Source organism: Calidris pugnax, unplaced genomic scaffold (genome assembly GCF_001431845.1).
Source record: "Calidris pugnax isolate Ruff unplaced genomic scaffold, ASM143184v1 scaffold17, whole genome shotgun sequence".
NCBI lineage: Eukaryota > Metazoa > Chordata > Aves > Charadriiformes > Scolopacidae > Calidris > Calidris pugnax.
Window position 1 is genome coordinate 4,983,320 of NW_015090794.1, and position 21,459 is coordinate 5,004,778.

Consider the following 21,459-nt stretch of genomic DNA (forward strand, 5'->3'; position numbering starts at 1 on the left):
GGTTAATAGCATAGAGCCTGGGGGCACACTGTCTGATTTAATTACTGTGCTAAGCACAGCAGCCATTTAAGGTTGCACAGAACAGGACTCTGATGTGACTGCTTGATGGAGGAAAATACCAACCTGCTGAAGCATAGGAATCCAAGGAGGAAAGAATGCAGTATAAAGTCCAGGCAAGAGAAGGAATTATAATATGCAAATCAAAGTAACATGGAGAGGATATGGGAAGGAGGAAGCATGAAAAAATAGATGATTAGCCACTAGGATCAGTGGCTGTAAATGCAGTATACCCTTAAGGGAAAAAATTATAGCTGACTAATGGAAACCTATAAAAAGAGATTTAAAGATGAAAGTATTGCTAATAATTGCCCTTCTAAAATCTGAGATCTCAGGCAGAGCAAGACTGCTACAAGCACCTTATTAGATTCACAAAACTCAACAGGAGTGATTAATTCATATCAGATAGTGCTGTCTTCCCAGGGGAACAGGCCTGAGAGAGATGAAGGGAACCCTGCTGTGAATGCCTCCAGATAGACTGTGGACTGCTTCCACAGAAGCACAGTCTCATTTTCTTTCTCTTTTCATGAGCTGGGTGTGTGTGTTACACACAATTTTCAGACAAAGGCTGACAACACTGATAGAAAATGTTGAGTGATAAGAGTTCTGGTTTTGGGGACTTGACGTGACAAATGCTTCCTATAGGAACCAACCTGTGGATATTCCAAAACAGATCAAAAATGGTGAAAATAAAATCTCAGCTTCTTGCAGTTAAATGTATTGTGGTCTTGATGCCATTCAGGTCACGATGGGTGCTGGCAACTGGGTGTAGTCAAGTGAGACATGAGAAAAGAATATACAAGACACTGAACATCTGGCAAGATACTTCATATATTTTTAAATTAACATTAATACAGTAGCAAAACACTTTGCTGACAAGAACAAGAAACTTGCTGTAAATTAGTCTTATTTGCACTCATTCAGAGGCTATTAGATTCAATAAGCCAGAGCTGAAATCAAGATTCAGATGCTATTTCTAACATATCATCAGTACCAGGAAGGGCAGTTTGTAGCAATCTCACAGAAGTGAAGGGAGAAAACTCAAAGCTCTGAAGCTTTGGGAATGCTCTTTGCATTGTGGTTTTGGAGATGAAGGGAGGGGCTTTACAAAGGAATGTAGTGTGGAGCTGGCTTTCACTAATATTTTAAGTTATTCCAGTGAGAATAAATCTGATCACCACAAACAGTTCAGGGAAAAAGAGGCTTAAATCTATAGCTTTTGGTTTTTAACCTTCACATTCTTTCTTTTTGGCAGAATATGCTTGAATTAATATACTGCACACCACAGCCATCAATCCAGAGAGGAAAATCTGTATCCTTGCTGCACTTTCTAAAGCAATTGGTAACCTCTCTGCCTTTTGCTTTAGCAGATGTCCAAAAAGAATAGCATGCTTTTTTGGTAAGAGGAAAAGATAATGAATCAGTGTGCAGGTTACAGCACCAGGTATGTTAATTTATAAGCAAGTATCTACAGTCTTTCCAGGGTTCTTGAGTGCTTCTTTTCTTTTATTCACGGCATTCAGGACTTTCTTTCTTGGCCCAAGCTCTATCTGAATGCTCTGTAGATCTTCATCAGAACATAGCATCAGGGCATCTAAATCAATTTTTTCCCTCATGAAGACTGGAATAAACTCATCCAGCATCTGTGATGCCAGAAATACCTCAAGGGGTGTGTTCTCTGCTTCCTCATCATCCCAAATGGCTTCTTCATGCCAAGGGATATCGGCACCATTTTCAGCACTATCTTCCCTGCCATTCTCAGCATTTTCATGCTGGAAGAGCTCGCTGGACATTTTAAAGCTTACACCTTCTGTCTCAGAAGATACAGTTTCAGGATTTACATCTGCAGCCAAATTCCTTCCAAATACAATCTTGCCAAGACCTGGCCGCTTAAAAATGGAGAGCTGACTGTCATCAGAAAAGTTTTTCTCTCCAACGTCATTCAGTAATTCATCCTCCTCTTTCTCATCGAACAAATGCATCACACTTGTCCTACCCATACCATCATCTTGGCTGCTGCTTTGTGATTTCTGGCTTCTTGTGCTGTCAGCTGTCTTTTTTGCCTTAAGTTTGAGGGTATCTTTCAGATTTTTGGAGAAAGAATTTGTTGTATTTGAAGCAAAGAGACCAGGCAGCTTTATTCTGGAGTGTGTCCCTTGGGAAGAATTTACTGTGCCAACCTTTTCTTTCATATAATTCCGGTTCATCTCATGCTGGTGTTTCTCTTGGCGCTTCTCACATTCCTTGATTTGTTTCTCCACATTCTTCTGGGCCTGTGCTTTGAGTTTGGAGACCTTCTTTGGATTCAGCATGTTCTGCTCGGTAGCAGCTTTGTCCAGGATTCGGACACATTCATTGCGGTCTCTGCTGGCAGCTGCCTCCAGGGGAGTGCGGAGGTCATTGTCCAGAGCAAAAATATTGGCACCAAAGTTGATCAAAAAAGAAACACAGTGGATGTGACCATTGCAAGCGGCGTGGTGGAGAGGGGTGTTCCCCCAGATGTCACATTTGTCCGGATCACCTCTGAGAAGGAAAAGAGCATTCAGTGAGCTGCAGGTATGCTGCACATACCCAGGCATAGCACCTCAGTGGGACTGAACAGATACTAAACATTTAGCTCTGCTTTGGTAGGAGAAGTACAGCCCAAAGAAAATGAGTCAGCTTAGCTCTGTCTTCTACAACGGCGCTGCACCTACGTACCCAAGCACTGTGGCTGCATGTGTGGCATGAACTCTAATTCCTGCCTGGCCATGAATTAAGCCAGCTCTTTGGGGCTGACTGTGACTGCTCATGCAACTCGCCTTAACAGAGCCAGGGTATTTCCTTTGTGTCATCCCTGGGTCTGGCAGGGCTTGCTTTGCTCCCCACTGATCTCACCTGCCTCCTGCAATAGGGCAGATAAAAGCAGCCACCCGTGCACAGTTGAGGGGCTGCAGCTCTGACTGATTTGCTGCTGACAGCTCCAAGTGGGCTCAGGCTTCCACTTACACTCAATGGAATTAACGGCAGAACCATTTCAATAGCTTTTGCATGGAGCATTTTAAAGACTTTATGGTGACTCTTCCCTTTTGCGTGGCAATATTAGGAAGGCTCTTCACTGGCCACAGTGATACATATTAAATGAGCCCATGCAGTAACTTTTTTGGTAGGTAATAGGTAAATGATTAAGAGTAAAGCCCTGATTACACATTTGTCTCCATCGCTATTAGATTAAGCTCAGCTAGCTGCTGTTGGTTTTTTTCAGCTCTTTGTTCTTAAGCTGCTTTTGCTCATGGGGTTTGAAAAGCAGAAGCTCATTTGAAAATAAAATACCACATATTTTCAATTGAATTTAAAGCCAGTGAAAAGTATTGCTTTCTTTTTAACTCTTGCACTGACTTCACACTGAACTGTTGCCTGCAGACGAGAATTAGCTCAAATCTTTTATTCCATAATTGGCAGAATCAACATTAGCAGTGGTTCAGAACAGAGCTTGAGTCATCTGTGACCAGTAACCAAGGCAGCCACAGTAGCCCAAACCCTTTAATAACTTCAGAGCAAGGGGCCAAAGTCTGAGCATTTCAATAACTTGGAGGTCTGTTCCACAGCAGCTGTACTATGGTACGTCCTATCTCAAAATCTCCTTCAGGCCTTGATCTCTGGCTTTGAGTATCTCTGAAGCCAAGCACTAATATATTTGTTGAGGGCCAAATCTGAAAACATCGTTCAGCCTGAAAGGCCACAGGCAAGAGAGAGCCCGGGGTTCCCCGCAGAGACCAGACGCAGAGCTGCTCGCATTGAGAAACAATGGCAACTCTGAGCGTTCCAGGCTACGAGAGCACAGGCATTTCTGCAAGGAGGTGGCAGCTGAGGATCAAAGTTTCTCCACTTAGACATATGGAAACCATGTGTACATATTTCTGCTTTTGTGGCTCTGCCCTGGGGAACTGCCTGGCTGTGGCCGAGCGTGACAGACTCCTTAATTCCCACATTAGCAAACAGGCTGCATTATCCTGAGCCTTGGGAGTGCCGGGTCATCCATCCTCCCCCAGGTCCCTTCATAGCTGTTTGTGGTCTCTTTTCTCCCTGGAGCCTGCCAGCCTTTGAGACTCAAACAATTCACAAACTGGAGGGTCTGTTCCCAGCTCAGTGGGGCTTTGGATAAGGTTTGACATTTACTTTGGGTTCTCATACTCCTCTTTTCCCTGCTTTCCCAAGAAAGAGGCTCACACAAAAGAGAGCAGATCTGCTACTTGGTCTTGCCTTTATTCATGTACCTGCAAAGCAAGCAGAGAAAATGTCTCTTGATGCCTGGGAAGAGAGACTCGTTCAAGATGAAAGGATTTATTGTTAGTATTGCTACATTTTCCTAGCGCTGAATGTGTTGCAAGCTTCAGAGTCCTAAAATCTGCAACCACTCTGAAGAAAACCATTCTGTATCTCAGTGCCTTTGTCAGGAAACCTCTTCAACAAAACGATGAGTTTGTTAAAAATAATTATAATACTTTCTCACAAGCAAACATTAACTGACTGCACAACAGATTGAACATCTTCAAAAATTCAGCTTCTCCCAAAAAAACCAGTAAGACTACAGCCATATCTTTGGCAGCCCGAGCCTGCTGATTGTGTCAAGGGATCTTGGATTAAAATAGAGGTGAATGCATATGTTCGAAGATTTGGAGGACAATACTGTCCCAAAGCTGTCCTCTACCAAGAAAAAGAGTTAGAAATATATTAAATAACAGATATATAGACATTCTGATCTTTGTGTCATCTGCTGTGTCTTCTAACGACTTATACGGTAGAAGACATATTTTGCACTCAAAGTTTGAAAAAAAATATATTGTTATTTGTTCCTTAGTTAGTTGTTCTTTCTTCTAGGTGTTCAGAGACAAACCTTTATTGATTCTAGATATTTCCTTGGAGCTGCCTTAATTATACAAGTTGAAAAACTGTCAATCTCTTTTTGCTTCTCCTGAGGACACAGCAATAACCATGCACCATGCAGTCCAAAGGTCTTTTTTATTGTGTTATTACTGCCACACCTAAGCTCAATGTGTTATAAAGGAAGTCTACTAAAACCCTATTTTTATTCCATATTTTCAATTCTATTTTTAGTAAAAGAAAACTCAGATACATCTAAATAGTTATTCAAGTTCTCCCTCCAATCTTCTTTAAGCTATTATGATTGAAAATACAGGTCAACTTAATCTTCATCTCAGCCCAGAAAGAATATTTTATTAGCTATATCTCTACACAAGAGCAGATTTTCTTTTATTAGATCTTATTAAAGAATTACAGCTTAAAAGGTAGGCTCTGAGCAAGAGAGTACAGAGGGTGGGGAGGTAATTACCATTTCAATAATACCTTTTAAGATGTAGGACATCTAAATGATACCAAACAGAAATATTACTATTGGAAAATCAACCTGTAGAAAATTTTCCTTTTCTTTTTTCTTTTTTCTTTTTTTTTTTCTGGTTTGCAAGTATCATACCGCAGCTTCTGAAACAGTATTATCATTTTTTGTATGATGGTAGTTGCTAATACTATAAAAAGCAGAGAAATAACAACTTTAAATGGTACTGTTTCAAAACTATTGGTTGTGACTTGCCTCTGGAAAACATTAAACCTTCACAGGTGTCTACGAACTGCACTTTGGAAGCACATAGGAGAGATTTTTTGCTAGAAACATTTCTCCAGAGCCAGTTTCAAAGATATATTAACATCAAAGGTTGTAGGCCAACTTCTCCTCCATTACAGCAAGGCGAGGTCCCAGGTCCCTGCTCCTACTAACTATCCCTGCAGACTCCATATATGAGACGGTCTCGCTGATGTTGATGTGGCTTCACCAACCTCATATACAGACAGACCTGCTCGCAGGTTTGGAGCCTTAACCTTTGTGAATGAGGAGAAACAGTTCTTGGCAATGCATTGAAAGAAATGACCATGATTTTCAGCCTTTTGGGTCTGTGGTCATCAGGGCATTAGAAAAATGACACGCTAATTATAGTTTTAAGCCACAAACTTTAAGCAATGGAGGCTGATTCACTTACCCCCTCCGGCATATGACTTCCAGAGCTTCTAGATACCCATGGTATGCTGCCAGAAGGGTGGGCGTCATCCCATCTTCATCTGAAGTGTTGAGGTCTTTCTTAGTGGCTTCTTTCAAGAGGTCCAAATTGCCATCGGCTGCTGCTTTGTGATACCTACTTGACATTTTCGGTAACTTCTGGTTTCCCAAGGCAGCTCTGAACGATACCCAGACTGTACAGTCACCCTTCCATTACAGGGATAGTTCATTAATGATTACAAGTTAAGACATCCCCGTGAGGATGGAAATGAGGAGGCAAAGTCCATCCTAGCAGTCGACTCATCTGGAGCTCTGCATAGGTAATAAGGCGGTGTGGTGAATGCTTTCATTTTCTGGAAGGTGGCTCTGCCTTTTACCATTTGTTGTGTATTTGATTACTTAGATGTGGAGGGGATTCATTCATCTTCTCTGTGTCTTTGCCTTACTGTTCTGGGAAAACTTCAAAAGGACCTTGAACTTCAAAAGAAACTTCAAAAGGCCATGAATGTCAGTAGGACCAGATTTCACCCTAAGTCGTCAAGTACCGCTGAGTTTTGATAGGATGAAATGCACAAGCAGTTACCTTTACTGGTCAAGCCTTTTCTAGCCTATTGTTTGCTGGGTTGCTGCATTTAAAAACAGGCTCCTCCCAGCCAAACCAGGCACTTCCAGGAAGCTGTTTCCTGTACGCGGATTGATGTGTGGATGGAAATGGGCCTGATGGGACCAGGGTAGGATGAAGCCGCCAGCAGGTCTGCAGGTCACAGCAGGCAAAACCACGGCCTAGCGTGTGATCCTTTCAACTACAAATCACATTTCATCAGAGGACCTTAAGGCACTAGGCAAATATACATTAATCTAACAGGTATTGTAATCTCTGTTTTAGATGGAAGAAATGTGCAGGATTTCCTCAGGATAGCACAGGGAATTCAAGAAATGGAAACATGACGGGCCTGCCCCCATCGCCCCAGCCTGGGAACTCTGGGAACAGATGGGTCCAGTCCCCATCTTCACATAACCATTTCTTGCTTTAGAAATTATTTCCCCTGATTTCAGTGGCATTAAGGGCTACCTCTACAAGTAGAAGCTTATCGAATTAGGCAGTAATTGTGATTTTTAGGTTCAAAAGAACTACTAAGAGAAAACCGTGTAAAAGATTAGTTTTAAAACAGTAGCTGAGAGGAAATCAGTAAGAGGCTATATGCTGCATAATAAAATACTGCAAATTATTGGTTATTCACAACACATTCACAACAGATGCCAGATAAATGTTACTTTTTTGTCAAGCTATTTTCTATGGCTAACTGAATTAACCTGTATCTTAGAGAATCTACCCTCAGCAATTAGCAGTGAGGTTTTGTTGCTTATTATGCCTGTGTTACAGAAGCAGTAGCAATTGCAAACCAACCCATTGTCCAGCATTGGTGCAATTACTGAATGGAGTGCCACCTCATTTACTTCCCATAATGCTACTCATGTAACATGCCAGAGACCTCTCCAAATGGGCTTTCTCTCTTAATTATTTTCTCAGAGATTGAAGAGCTCTTCAGGAACAAACTTGTACCAACATTTTCCTCCACGAGGACAAGCAGAGTCGGTCAGATCCTGTGACAGGTCTGAATTTTGAATAAACAAGTCTAGGTAGGAGTAAACTAAAGCCCTGGTTTTCCTTCATGTCATCCACAGACACAGCCATCCCTGGCACTATCCTGCCATCTCAGGACAGTGAGGAAGGGCTGTGCTTCACTCAGGCCACCTCCATCCCTGCACTTGAAAACAGTTTTACCCTTTTTCAAGTTCCCTGCACTGCCATTAATACTTTTCTAACAGAAAATGCAGTCCTTTATTCCATTTTCTATTTAACCAGGCTTAGCACCTAGTTAAGTTTACAGCTACTAGAAAAAACTAGCTGTTGCAGAACAAAGGAAGGTAATACATAAATACTTTTTAATGTATATATTAGATTAGCTGTTTCTTAATGCCATTGAATTTTATTTCCTTTACTGGATAATGTAAGCTTTTTTACTCTCAAGAGCACTAAGGCATGTATGCATATACTACCAGCACCTGGTAGAAGAGAGGAGACAGCGTTTTTCTTGTACATTGACATTTCGCATTGTTAGCTACACCCGTGAAAGTGAGTTGGTGGCAAAAGAGACCTTTTCAGTTTTCAAGATTATCGATTTCTACCACAGAAGTGCATTCATTGGCTTTTCTGCTAATTAATGCAGCACAGAAAGTGTTGATCTCAAAGTGATTTTTATCATCTAACATCTGAAAATATTGATTTTAAAAGAAAGTTACTCTGTATGATGCTAAGTGGGAAACTATTATTCCAAGTTTTAATTAGAGGTAAAGCAAAACCCACGTCAATTGGAGAGACGCTCTAGGACTTTGAAAGCTTCGGTATTATTTATGTCACAAAAGTAGGCATCACAAAAAAGAAAGAAAAAAGAAAAGACCAAACAAAATCTCCATCTGTTTCTAAACTCCTGTTATTTGTTCATTTTGTTCCCATCCAAAAACCCCAACTTAAAATGCGATAAATGATTCAACATCAAATGAGCTAAATTTCTCAGCCTGAATGGATATTTTTCTTTTGAGACTAAAGCTCAAAATTGTGAACTTTTTAAACTCCCTGAGTAGTTAGAATGAAGCTTTTCTTTTTGGGTTTGAAAAGAGCTTCAAAACCATTCTACTTCCAATTGAAGTGTCTTACCAGGCTCAGGAGAAACTCTGTTGTGATGTAAGCTAATTAATTATTTAACTAGCAGTCTTGATTTGTTTCTGGATTTTGCTATGTCTCTGATTATTGCTCTGTTTTGTTGAGAACTATATTTAAATAAACTATTACCAGTTAAACAAACTGTATATATTGAAAGACTACAGCACCACTAGTGACGTTATCTGTTGTATCATAGTGAGATTTGCGGTAAGTGTTTTTGCTGCAAATGCTCAAAAGCAGGAGTCCTGACCTGGCATTTGGGCTCTTTGCACATCTAAAGCCTTTTCTTGGTTTTGGTTTGGTTTGGTTAATTTCCCCATGATATCATCATCAGCGCTACAAACAGTCCCAAGGAAAGTCACATTGAGCTCACTGGTGTCTCAGATGCTGTCCTGCTGCCAGCGTGTGAGGGACAGGGGCAGACGAAGCCCATAGGAAAGTGCATCTGTGCTGAGGGGATCTGTGCTCACCAAGATGGTGTGCAGTGCTCCAGTGCTCAGGGCTGCTCAGGGCTGCTCTGGGGAAATGCCTTTTTTCCTAGAAGTTCAAAAATCAAATAAAAGAGAAAAGCAGAGGATTGGAAGTGGAGATTTTGCAGGTTTTTTGCAGCAGAAAAAAAATAACACAATAATGAAAGCCATGGAGTTTGTTGTGTTTCAGGGCGTGAATTAGCTGTTTGCCTGTAACTCAGGCCATAGTTACTGTTATGGGCTCAACAACTCAGACAAGTGCAACTGATTTTTTTTGAAAGGAAAAATGGCTGTGTTCTCCCTATAGCTTAAGCTGCAAATTCAGACATGTTAAGTGAAGCAACAACTAATTATTTTAGCACATGCTGATGAATTATATCCTACAAACCTACATACTCAAAGATTGATACTAGGAGCTGCTAGCATGCACTGCAGGGCAAACCCAGTTGTGGTGACTGTGGCAATAGTGTTGCTCTGTTAAATGTTGTCTGGGCCAAGGTTACCTTTCAGCTACACAAGCCACCTGTTAAGAGGCACTTGGGAGTTGGCAAACACCCTGAGTTAACACCTGCAGGTGAGGACAAGCTGTTCTTCTGCAAAGGGGACGTGCATAGCCACTGCCCAGGCCTCCGCAGGTTTCCCCCGGGCTAGCTCCATCGCTCTGGCATGATGCAAGTTCTAGCTTTTACCAGCCCAGGGTCAACCAAATGCCAGGACCATGATCTAAAATTCCCTGGGACTTGCAGCTTTTCCACCAACTTCATGAAACTGAGAATCAGGGGTGGGAAAATTATGAGAAAGTTTTAACTATACACTGGACTTGACTGCCTGAAAGTGCCTCATTTGGGTAGCTCTTTAAAAGATGTGTACTTGAAACACTTTTTTTTCCCCTGTTGTGTTACTTAAACCCAAGTTAAATAATAATAGATACATAATATGATAAACTTGTGTAGGGCTTCAGAGTTTGTTTCATTAGTTTTCTGTATAATCATTGCTTCTGAAAACAATCCGATTATTGAAAAAAAAAAGAGAGAAAAAAGGTACATGACGTATGTTTGTGAATTCAGGAGTCTCTGGGAAGTTAATTTCTTGCCAAAGGTTATCCGCATGCTAATCCTATTGATGGCAAAAGCAGAAGTGCAATTTCTTTTTCTGTTACTAACATCAACTGCTATTTACTCTGGTGTGGTTATGGATCTGAGCTAATGCCTCCTTATTGCTATGAGTAGCATCGTGCACACTTGGTATCCTCACTTGCATAATAGCTTTAACTCTGCATTTGCAGTGTTCTCACAAGGATGAGAGTTAAAGAGATGCTTCTCAAGAATGTCCATTTTTAAATTACTTACACTAGTCATCTGCTCTGCCTGTATGGATTGTATTGCTTTGCTACACAGCACACTGATGGCAATCACACACTCTGCAGCTCCCTGCCTCCAGACATCCTGTTGTCCCATCCAAGTTCCCAGCACTTTGGTACCTGCCAGCAACTGAAAGATGACCTTTTTCTCACAACTCTAAATCTTTAAGAGAAATGAGGCTGCTGTCACTTGAGCTGGGAAACTCTAAAATCTGCTCCAGGCACAGGTCTATAACTGTAAAAAGAAATATAAATGAATTCATTTTACATGAATACATGGTACATTAATACAAAATTTATTATTCCCTGAAGCCCAATTTAACATCCCATTCCTAAATTACTATTCCATAATATTAATTTTCCTCTCTTCCTCTGATCTATCTTTTTGCTTTCTCACATCTCAAGAATTCAATTACTTTTAAAAATATGAGTCTTTGGGTTTTTTACAAGTCTGTCTGAATTGAAAAGCAGTGCAGTAGCTGAAAGATAACACAAGTCAGTAATTTTTTTTCTTCCCAGGCCTCTTCCTCACAGCTTTGAACAATGACAGTCTGACCAAAGCCTCCAGAGATCTTCCAGTCTAAAGATCTGATCTAGGACTTCTCTCCCTTAACCTGCCACTCGTGTTTTCCTCCTAATTAGATCTATATCAGCATTGCAGATTTGCCCATACAGAGGAACAAAATATTCTCAGTTATGTACGAATCTACCAGTGGAATTGTTTTAAAATATCAGAAAATCAAAGTGGCACAGAAATCTCCTTTTTAAAAAATGACTGCTAAAAAATGTGCGTTTTTTCTGTGAAGCATCTGACAATGGAATAAAGGGAGTAAACTACCATAGCAACAAAAAAAGATCTTTAAAATAGTAGGAAACAACAACCCATGCCAAAGACTTAGTATCACCTTAAGGTCTCCTACAAGCCCTTGTCTTCACAGCGAGGAGACGCATCTCAGCGAGAGGCAGGTGCAAGCTCTCAGTCCCCTAGGCAGCAGAAAGGCTGCACCTGTGTGGAGCCTGCACCAGGTCCTATATAATCCTCCCCGGGCAGCCAGAGAGTAAGCTTGTGGTGGCAGTGAGAAGATGGGACTGTTTGTGGAGCAGCAGTTCTTATGCACCTCAAGGATGTGGTGAGTGGGGTTTGAGGGTGGGATGGGGAGCTAGATCCTTTCCTAGCTGCTTTCTGATTTGGTCCTGTTCTTCTTGCAGGTTGCTGCTCCTGTTTGGCCTTTTGCTGCCTTTGGCCCCTTGTGCTGATGGCCTGGGGGATCAGGATCTCTTGGGTAATGAGGCCCTTCTGGGATGGTACTGGTGTGGATGTGGACTTTGTTTGCTTGGAGCTGCTTCCCTTCTGCCTTAGTGTGGAAGGGGTCTCTGGAGCAGTGCTGGCTAGCTGGATGGCTCACAGGGGGTGTGTATCTCCAGGAGGGCGATGGGGGATCTGATTTTGGTTTTCCTTCTGCAGAGAGTGTGACCTGTCACAGGGACAGGATGGAAGTTGAGTTTTATGGAGAGCTTGGAAACTACTCCTGGCACGTGTGTGTTGTGGGTAGGTATTGCTACTGCTCTGGCCTCTTTAACTGTAGCTTGGAAGCAGGTGCCTGTCTGCAGGGCTAATCTTTCACCTTCTCCATAGATGTGAGTGGTGAGGAGATGGTGTCCTGCAACTACACTGTGGATTATGAGAGGCTGTTGCTCAGTGTCCTGTTTGTGAACTGCACAAGCCTGGAGGTAAAGGGATCTCTATTCTGGGGAGATGCCATGATGGAGTGTGTTTTTCCTGTCCAGGACTGGGTTTAATAGGGTTTCTAGCTCTAACTTTCTTCAACAGTAGAAATACTTAAACTATTCTGTAAGAACAGTTCATACCAGAATAGTTTTAAAAAAACAAACAACAAAACCAACAGCAGACTGTTACCTGAATACTTTAAAATGCCATGAGACTCTTGATTTTGATTCTTTCTAACTTGTTTCTTGAACAGCTGGCTCTCTGGCACAACACTCTACAAGTTCTTAAAGGCTTTCTTATTGAGTCCTGCAATTTTTTGTACCTTCTGCTCTTCAACCTTGCCTTGTAACCCCATCCACCCCCACCATGCTTTACTAGAGAACTCATCCTTTTCCTTAGGGCTTATAAAATGACAATTCATCTTGTCCTTGCACTGGTACAAGCACCTAAAACAACTCTGAAGTTAGAGTTTAGTCTCAATGGCTTTTAGTTTTCCTCTTGCTGCAGTGACTATTGCTGCCTTTTTCTAACAAGTGTTTCTTTTCTGTAGCATGATCAGCACCTGCTAAGATTGAGGCTGATGGTAAATGACACAATGGGAGAGGAGAAGAATGTAACCTACAGCACTCAGTGCAATACTGTTCATGCAGATGAAATCATTACTCCTTTCTTTGCTGGTGCAACAAACTGTACAAAAGACTTCATGGCAGTAAGTAGAAGAATGGGAGTGCTATAGAGCCTCCTTAGAGGCTTGCAAGGCAGAACGGCAGTCTCCTGGAACTGCATGCTTAGGACCTGCAGAAAGATAGGGAAAGCTCCAGCCAGCTTCAGGGAGGTCTGTTGGTTGCATGTCCATCTTGGCATGGCCACTAGCTCTTTGAAGAGTTAGTTTGAAAATGGTCATTAATGACACACATGGTCTGGATCTAGTCCTTTCATAGGGGAAACTGGGATGCTGATGCCAACTGTCTGCTTTGGAAAAACTATAGTGGAGATTTTTCTTAGAAAGTTGTAGAGTTGTGACCACTATTTGTTTCTGTGGTCTAACCCTTATGCTGTGTTCCAGGTTACTTTCCCAAGACTCATTCCAAGCTTCAGTGATGAGCATATGGTATGTGCTTTCTGGCTTTCAAAGGGAGGATGTGGGAATGCATGGCTTTTGGATCTAAACAGAGTCTGATTCCTCCCAGCTGGAGTAGTTTCCCCTTCTAGGGTACATTTGGGAAGCTTAACTCTATACTATTGATACAGGGAGCTTGACTGTAAATCCTGCAGGGTGAAGAACTGGAATGCTCTTCTGTCTCTGTGGAGCTATGCTTTGCCTTCCTAAAGAAGGGTCCCCTGCTTTGCAGGTTCCAGCAACTCCAATGGCCTGGACTCTGTCAGTTGATGATGGAACCAGAATACATCAGCTGACCCTTGGACAAGCCATGCAGCAAGGCTACAACTTCCTAGCTGATGACCGCAACCTGATCTTTCAAGTGGCCTTTGCTGCCACTGGAGTTGTTTCCTACAAGGTAGGTGAATAAAGAACTGGCACTGTGCTGCTTTTACAGAGACAAGGTAACTCTCTTCTGTAGACCTGTGGAAACCTGTGAATTCTCCAGCTCTATAAAATGGAGAAACAGAGTGTCTACCTCAGCAGCACAGCTAACAGGCATCTGTGTAAGAGGGATACTAGCTATAGCATGTGCTGTGAACATCTAACTGGCTTGTGAGCAGATCCTTTTTGAAAGGGTGTTGAGGTGCTTGTAACTCAGTTTCTTGCTGAATAGCAGCAGTCCTGAACTAGACATAGTATATGGCTCTGCGGGGTTGGTCTTATGATGAATCATGAGCTGAGTACTCTCTAATAGACCTCTATCTTACTTGTCAGCAAAATGATCAAGTGCTCTACACTGTGGCACTGAAGCTCATGTATGGCCCTCCTGAACACAGGCTGACTGTGGAGTCAAGAATGCTTTGTGCACCAGGTAATGCATGGAGGAAGTCAGAATCAGCCTGCCTCTGTCCTGAGACAACTGGTGTTATATTTAACAAAGGTGTTGTTGCAGGTCCAGCGATCTGTAATGCAACACACATGACTGTTGCCATCCCAGCCTTCCCAGGGATCCTTAAGGCTGTGGGTGTAGAGAATAAGACCATCCCCATGGACCAGCTTCAGGAAAATGGGATTGCTCTGGACACAAAGAGAGGGGTCAACCTGCATATTAGCAGGGGAGTCTTGAAGTCCAGGGTAAGTTCTAATCCTCAAGTTATAGGAGCTGGTGTTATCACAACTCATTGGTGCTTACTGAGAACCAGAGCAGAGTAGCTTTGACCTTGGCTAAGGATCTGTTGGGTCACCCATGTGCCCTGTGGTTGGCTGAGAGCAGTTGTGATTAGGATGAATGCAAACTGACTTTACCTTTGAGTGATGCCCATCTGTTATAATTTGGGTTTCATTATGTCTATTGGCAAAAAACAGCTGGAGGTGAAAATATCCCTCGGAGTGGGTTGGTATTTGGCATGCCTGGAGCAATGTGAAATAACAAACTAGCTGTGTGTGAAGAGCACCATGGCCCCAGGGCAAGTGGAACACTAACTTGTAGGTGTTAAAATGAGCTCTTGTAGTTATGCTCCAAGAGAGTAACTCTTGCCTTTCAGCTACATGGGGAGAGCTGCTCAGGACTTCAGTTTTACATGTCCTCTTTGAAACTGTCTTTTCACTTCCATGGGGAGACTGTGACAATGATGATGCACCCAGAGTGCCCCTGTGACCAGCACGTACCAATAGGTAAGTGACTGACTTCTGCAATGGACTTGGCCCATGTGCTGCTCAGGTAGGAACATGCCATGCTGAAGGATTACTGAACTAGTCCTTCACAGGGAACTATTTCTAGCCAGAACAAAACAGCTCTTGGCAAACTGAACTGTCAGTGATTGGTATGACAATTTATGTGAACTTCTTTTACAGCTGCTGTGTGCACCCAGGATGGGTACATGGATTTTGAAATCCTTGCTGACAGTACTACACCACCACTAGACTTGGATGCACTTAGGCTCAGAGATCCTGCATGCCGGCCAGTCTTTAAGTCTTCTTTGAATGACAGGGTTTGGTTTCATGTCCCACTGAATGGATGTGGGACCAGGTATTGGGTAAGTGTGTAGGCAGGATTGATGGGGAGAGCTTCATGCATTGCGAATGCCCTCACTAATGCTGCTATTTCTCTGCAGTTTGATGGGGAGAAGATTGTTTATGAGAATGAGGTGAGGGCATTATGGGCAGACTTTCCACTGCAGAGGATCTCAAGGGACAGTGAACTCAGGTGTGCCTGGAAACGTCTTTGGGTAGCACTTAGCCCTGGATATCCTATATATGAACATAAGACTTACCTTCTGCTTCCTTATTACAGACTAACAGTCCTGTGCTCCTTCAGCAATGGTGATGCCTCTCTCACTATAAAGGTGGACAACCTTCCTCCTCTGGCTTCTTCAATGAACCAAGGTCCACTCTCCTTAGTTCTTCTAAGCTACCCAGGTAAAGCTGACTCTGGGCTCAGAGAATCAACTGAGCTTGGGGGATAGAGGATGTGTGAGTGAACTGTTCTGCTGCATGGACTTCTGATGACCTGATGTGCTTTCTTCCCTCCCATCCATGCTACTTGAGGCAGATGTCTTAAGTCTGACTCTAGGACAAGTCTGACTCTAGGACAAGTCTGACTCTAGGACAAGTCTGACTCTAGGACAAGTCTGACTCTAGGACAAGTCTGACTCTAGGACAAGTCTGACTCTAGGACAAGTCTGACTCTAGGACAAGTCTGACTCTAGGACAAGTCTGACTCTAGGACAAGTCTGACTCTAGGACAAGTCTGACTCTAGGACAAGTCTGACTCTAGGACAAGTCTGACTCTAGGACAAGTCTGACTCTAGGACAAGTCTGACTCTAGGACAAACTGCAGCTGGTGGACTGGCTGTTGTTGAAGTGGTTTAGACCAGAGTTTCTTCAGGACTTTTTTTTTTGTACACTGATTTATCAATTGAGACTTTGTTTTTTTTGCAGAGGGCTCGTATAGGCAACCATACCGTGATGATCAGTACCCAATAGTAAGGTACCTACGGCAGCCCATCTTCCTGGAAGTTCAGGTCCTGAATCGCAATGATCCCAACCTCCACCTGGTATTGGATGACTGTTGGGCAACAGCTTCACAAGATCCAAGTTCACTTCCCCAGTGGAATATTGTTGTTGATGGGTGAGTGCCCTTCCACAGAAATTGAAGCACTTCTGGAAGTGGATGGGAGGATTTTCCTAATTCTGCCCTGCCCCCACTCTAGGAGAAGAACTCCAAATACAATGGCTTCATCTGAGGCCATATTTAAGGTGGCCTTCTAGGTACTTTCTTGGCATGCTGGAACTTGTAGGAGGATGACAGCACCTCGCTCTAGAGTTCATGTTGAATTCTAGCCTGCTGCTTTAAAACACAAACAACAAAAAAAAATAAACTCAAATATTCAAACCTTCTCTACCCTGCTGTTCTGACCTGCTTCTTACCTATTGGCAGGTGTGAGTACAGCCTGGACAGCTACAGGACTGTGTTTCATCCTGTGGGGCATGGTGTCAGCTACGCTAACTATCGCCAAAGGCTGGAAGTGAAGACTTTTGCCTTTGTCTCTGGTGACAAAGCCCTTTCTGGCCTAGTAGGTGACATCATCCTTCTACTTGGAGCAGTAAGTAGGAGCAGTTGTTATCTCAAAATGAATGGATCTCTCATTCTCTATCCTAGGTATATTTCCATTGCAGTGTTCTGATTTGTGACCGTTTTCAACCAGACTCCCCTTTGTGTGTGACAAGATGCCCTAGGCCATCTAGAAGCAAGCGAGGTATTGTCTAAGCACATATTGGGCTGTACTGATCCAAGTTATCCCACTGTACTACAGTGTTCACCTCTATGTTACTGTTCTACTGTTGTAGAGAGCGGGATGCCAGGTGTGAACTCTGCAGTGGTGAGCTTGCGGGGTCCTGTCCTCCTTGTGCCAGAAAGATGGTCTGCAACCCAAGGTACTAAGCCAGTGTGGTGCTAATGTATGTTGCTTAGGTTTAGTGAAGAGCTGTCTCCACAAACTACCTTTCTGCTTGCTTTGTAGGGAGCACTCCCTTGAACAAGGTGTGGGCTGGCATTACAATGACTGCTGCTGGTGTTTTCTCTCTGGTTGCCACAATGCTATTATTTTTTGCTGCTCTTAAATGTCTAAAGAGAAGAGCATCCACGGTAAATGTGGTATGCTAGTGTATTGTTTTACAAATAAATTTGGAGTGGAAATGTGACTGCAAAAGTATTCTGGATGAGTTGTGTGGCTCTAGAGTTGTTGCTGTATAGCATTCAAGGAACTAGACTGGGCAAAGATGTCTCCCTTACTGAGCAGGGGCACTGCTCTATTGAGAGCAATCAGAGTGTTCCAGCTGAAACTACAACTGAAGCTTTTAGAAGCTCAAGTTTTTAGGGTAAGACTCAAGTGACAATGGTAGCTTTCCTCTGTGCTGGATATTTTCTCTGCCTTCTTAGTTCACATTATGGGTTGACCAACAGGGTACTAACTTTTTAGTATAAGAAGCCAGTTGTCACAGTATTAGAAAACTGCATAGAGTTCTCCTTCCCTGTCCTAGGATTGTAGAAGAGGCTTTAACTGAAGAAAAATATTAGCTTAAGGCAAAGCAGTGCTCCTTAACAACTGTGTGGCTAACTTGCAGTGTTTAGGCCTAATGACAGTAACTCAGCGTCATCTAGACTCTTCACAGCAGTAACTAAATATTCAGTATAAACTTACTACTAGTTTAGCCGAGGCTGTATGAAAGCAAGCAGTGCTTCATGACACCTACTTGGCAGAATCAAAGCCCAGCTCTGCATGGCACTTCATGCCAGTTGTCTAGATTACAAATTCTCTAGATTCAGTCTTGGGTGAACATAAGGCATTAATAGGGGTGCACAGTAGCTGCTCACTGAAAGTTTTGTGGCACGTGAGTAAAAGTATGCTGAGATACGTGTTCCAGGTAGTAGCTTCACTCTTGAGTGGCTAGAGGTTAGTCTGTGCAGCAGTACTCAATGCCACATTGCTTTTACCTTGAAGAGCACAGTCACTTGTAACTTTGCTTGGTTCTGGCTTGTCGTGATCAAATCTCTGCATTGCAGGAGTGGGGAGCACAAAGTGTAGGCCAGTCTTTAAAAGTCTCAGCAAGAGACTTGCTTGTCTTCTATAACTGATTTCAATTTCACCTTCACTAAGCATAAGGCTGGTTACAGCCTAAGACAGCTGACACATCAATGAATGATGTCAGTTTGTCAAGGTGTATGGCTCTGCTGTTGCTCTTCAGCTTAAAGCGTGGTCAGGAAATGCCCTCTGGCACAGACTGATGTGCTCTAGAGACCTTTAGTTGCCTGAAACTCAAGCTCAGTTTCAATGTATAAAAGGAACTTTCACATAAGGGAAACTTGAGGGCGACACTGAGGTAATTACAGGGGACTTGGCTGATAGAGATGGAAGATGTGCTGTGTTATCTGTAGAGCTTGAGTTATTCTGTTTCTAACAATAGCAAAACCTTTTGAAGTAGTTAGTGTTTTTTTTAAGTTTAGTTTCATGTCTCACTGCTACAGGCAGGGAGGACTAAATGTGGTGGAATAAGCTGTCTTAGTATAATTTAATGTTGTATACTTATATCTCTAGGACTAAAAAGTGACCATGTAAAAGTAGCCTCTTAATCTGCTTGTTTTGAGCCTTCAAATTGGTTTCAGTGCTCTAGCTCTCTTCCTGGACAACTGAAGACTGTAATACATCTTTAAGTGCACTGGCTGATTTTTTTAACTATACTTAACTAAAAGATCACAAGATTCTCAAGGCTGAATAAAGCTCAGCAGGGGTTTGTATGTTAAACCCCTCTGTTCAGTTAAGCTATTAAGATCAGAATAAGCTATTGTTATCTGCACTATTAATATTTCCTATCAAAAAGTCAAACTGTGTGTTTGATTTGTGGCTCTTCCTCTCTCTAAAGGAATGTCTTCCAAATTCAAGTAAGTTTCAAGGAAACTGCTGTATAGTAATACAAGCTAAATACTATTAGGCAGCCAAACAGAGTTTCACAGTATATTTAGCCTGCAGGCAGAGATACTGGAGAGTGTTAATGCTGCCTCTGCATTAATGCAACGTCTTCTGAGGACTGGTTGCACCACACTAACTACATTAGATTGCATTTGACCTGTGGGTTCCTTGTGTTCTACTAGGTTACAACTGATTTCCACTCCTCCAGGACTTGATAATTAGGACAGCTCTGTTAAAATGACGGTTAACTTCCTACACCATCACTTACCCCTGCTGCTGTTAGCAGTATCAGTGTTTCTGTGCTTAGTTCCTTCACTTGTATGATATAGTTTCCTTTGCTTTTTTATTATAACAAAATACTAATTTTTCAGGGGGAACTCCCCTTCTGTAGCCATAGATGTGAACATTGTGACTTGTATTGGCAGTTACTCCTCTGCACTAAACTTCAGAGTCCTGAAGTGCTTGGATTAGCAAGGTTCAGCTGTACTTACCTCTGAAACACTCAAGTGTTTGGATTTGCAACCAAAGTAAATACATTGGAAACCCTCTATCGTAGAGCTGGTGGCAAAGCAAAAGCACTGAGTCACTTGAGCACTTGCTACACACTTGAAGCACACAAACATGCTGGATCTTTAGTTTTACTGCCCCCTAAATGGAGTCAAGACTTTCTTGTTGTCATTTAATCCCAGATGGCACCTAGGACTGTGCAGTTGTCCCCCCTTCCTGCAGAAGGATAGGGAGAAAAGAGGAAAGGAAAGAAAACTTGTGGGTTGAGAAACAGTTTAATAGAACAGTATCAGAAAAGAGTGATAACAATAATGTAAGTCACTCTTGCCACCTGGTAAATGGGTGAATTCTCACCCTTCTGAGCAGTGGTTGTGGATCTCTGCCCCTTGGCCAACCCCTTTTTATATACTGAGCATGATGCCTCTGGTAGGGTATATTATGTTGGCCATTGCCTTATTCTGCCTATGCTCCTTCTCAGCTTCTATGGGAAGTTGAAAAGAGTCCTTGAAAAGTAAAAACATTGCTTAGCAACAACTAAAACAGTATGGTTGTTGACATTTGCTTCACAGCAATTACTAGAAAGAAGATTAACTCTTTCCCACCTGAAACTGTTACATTCATGTAACCTGGCATGAAAAGTGGCTGCACTTGAACCTTCAGCAAGGCAAGAAATAATGAGTGTTTTAATAAAAGGTCAGTGTATGTTTTCTTTAAAATGTCATTGCAGTTTATTGCAGCTTTCAGTATAGACAAGGACATCAATATTTGTAGTGAGGCAGTCTTTCATGCAATTACACTTTTTATTTTGTATTCTGTACACATTGCCTTACAGAGTCAAGGAAATGAGGCATAAAAATACAATTGCATGTGACAATGAAAAGGCATGAAAGTGCTCTCTTGCACTATGGGTGCAACAGCTTTAACTTAAACATTGTCTGGCACACTTGTGTAAACAGAGTGATCATTGCAAGTCCAGGTCTGTATTCTCTGGGCATGCAGCTCTTAGATGAAGTCAGTGGACAAGCTCTGCTAATGCTAGTTGTCATAAATAGTACAGGGCTGAGGGTTCATCTGCCACAGCCCCTACTTCACTCTAATAAGCATTATTAATCAGCTAATTTTCATATAACAGTTTTCAAGGTCCATTTTCTAAATATTAATGGAAATTCTGCCAGCAGAGCATTTCATGATGGAGCCATTTATTTGCTAGTTGCTCTTGCTATCTATTATCAGCCTCGCAGAGGTTAGCGTTTAAATGATTACTTAAGCTATTGTCCAACTAACTACCCACTCAACTGAAGTCCTGTTGATTTAACACTTGGAATATGAAGTATTTCTGCAAAAGCTAGAAAAGTGGTGCTTGATGGAGAAGGTTTATGTATTTGACAGCACGTTGTACATAACTGTATGGGCTTTAACTCTTCTGAAACAAACAAGGCTGATATTCCTACTATTTCCCCCCTCCATTTTCTTCTTGTTCCTAAGTGGGGG

General features: G+C 42.3%; 2 protein-coding genes across 2 annotated transcripts; one reads left to right on the plus strand and one right to left on the minus strand.

Annotated features, from left to right (window-relative positions):
- Positions 1 to 956: 956 nt before the first annotated feature.
- Positions 957 to 6,323, minus strand: ANKS4B (ankyrin repeat and sterile alpha motif domain containing 4B). The gene is made up of 2 exons (XM_014936270.1): positions 6,090 to 6,323; positions 957 to 2,580 (listed from the first exon to the last, which is right to left on the minus strand). Exons 1-2 carry the CDS (start codon positions 6,251 to 6,253, stop codon positions 1,512 to 1,514), a joined length of 1,233 nt encoding a protein of 410 aa, XP_014791756.1. The 5' UTR covers positions 6,254 to 6,323; the 3' UTR covers positions 957 to 1,511.
- A 5,421-nt stretch (positions 6,324 to 11,744) lies between these two features.
- On the plus strand, positions 11,745 to 17,657 carry ZP2 (zona pellucida glycoprotein 2 (sperm receptor)). The gene is made up of 18 exons (XM_014936197.1): positions 11,745 to 11,791; positions 11,871 to 11,944; positions 12,127 to 12,210; positions 12,298 to 12,392; positions 12,941 to 13,099; positions 13,457 to 13,501; positions 13,743 to 13,907; positions 14,267 to 14,363; positions 14,445 to 14,626; positions 15,037 to 15,166; positions 15,347 to 15,528; positions 15,607 to 15,698; positions 15,786 to 15,910; positions 16,433 to 16,622; positions 16,932 to 17,067; positions 17,154 to 17,250; positions 17,342 to 17,428; positions 17,515 to 17,657. The coding sequence occupies exons 1-18, from the start codon at positions 11,745 to 11,747 to the stop codon at positions 17,655 to 17,657; spliced, it is 2,130 nt and encodes a 709-aa protein (XP_014791683.1).
- Positions 17,658 to 21,459: the final 3,802 nt, after the last annotated feature.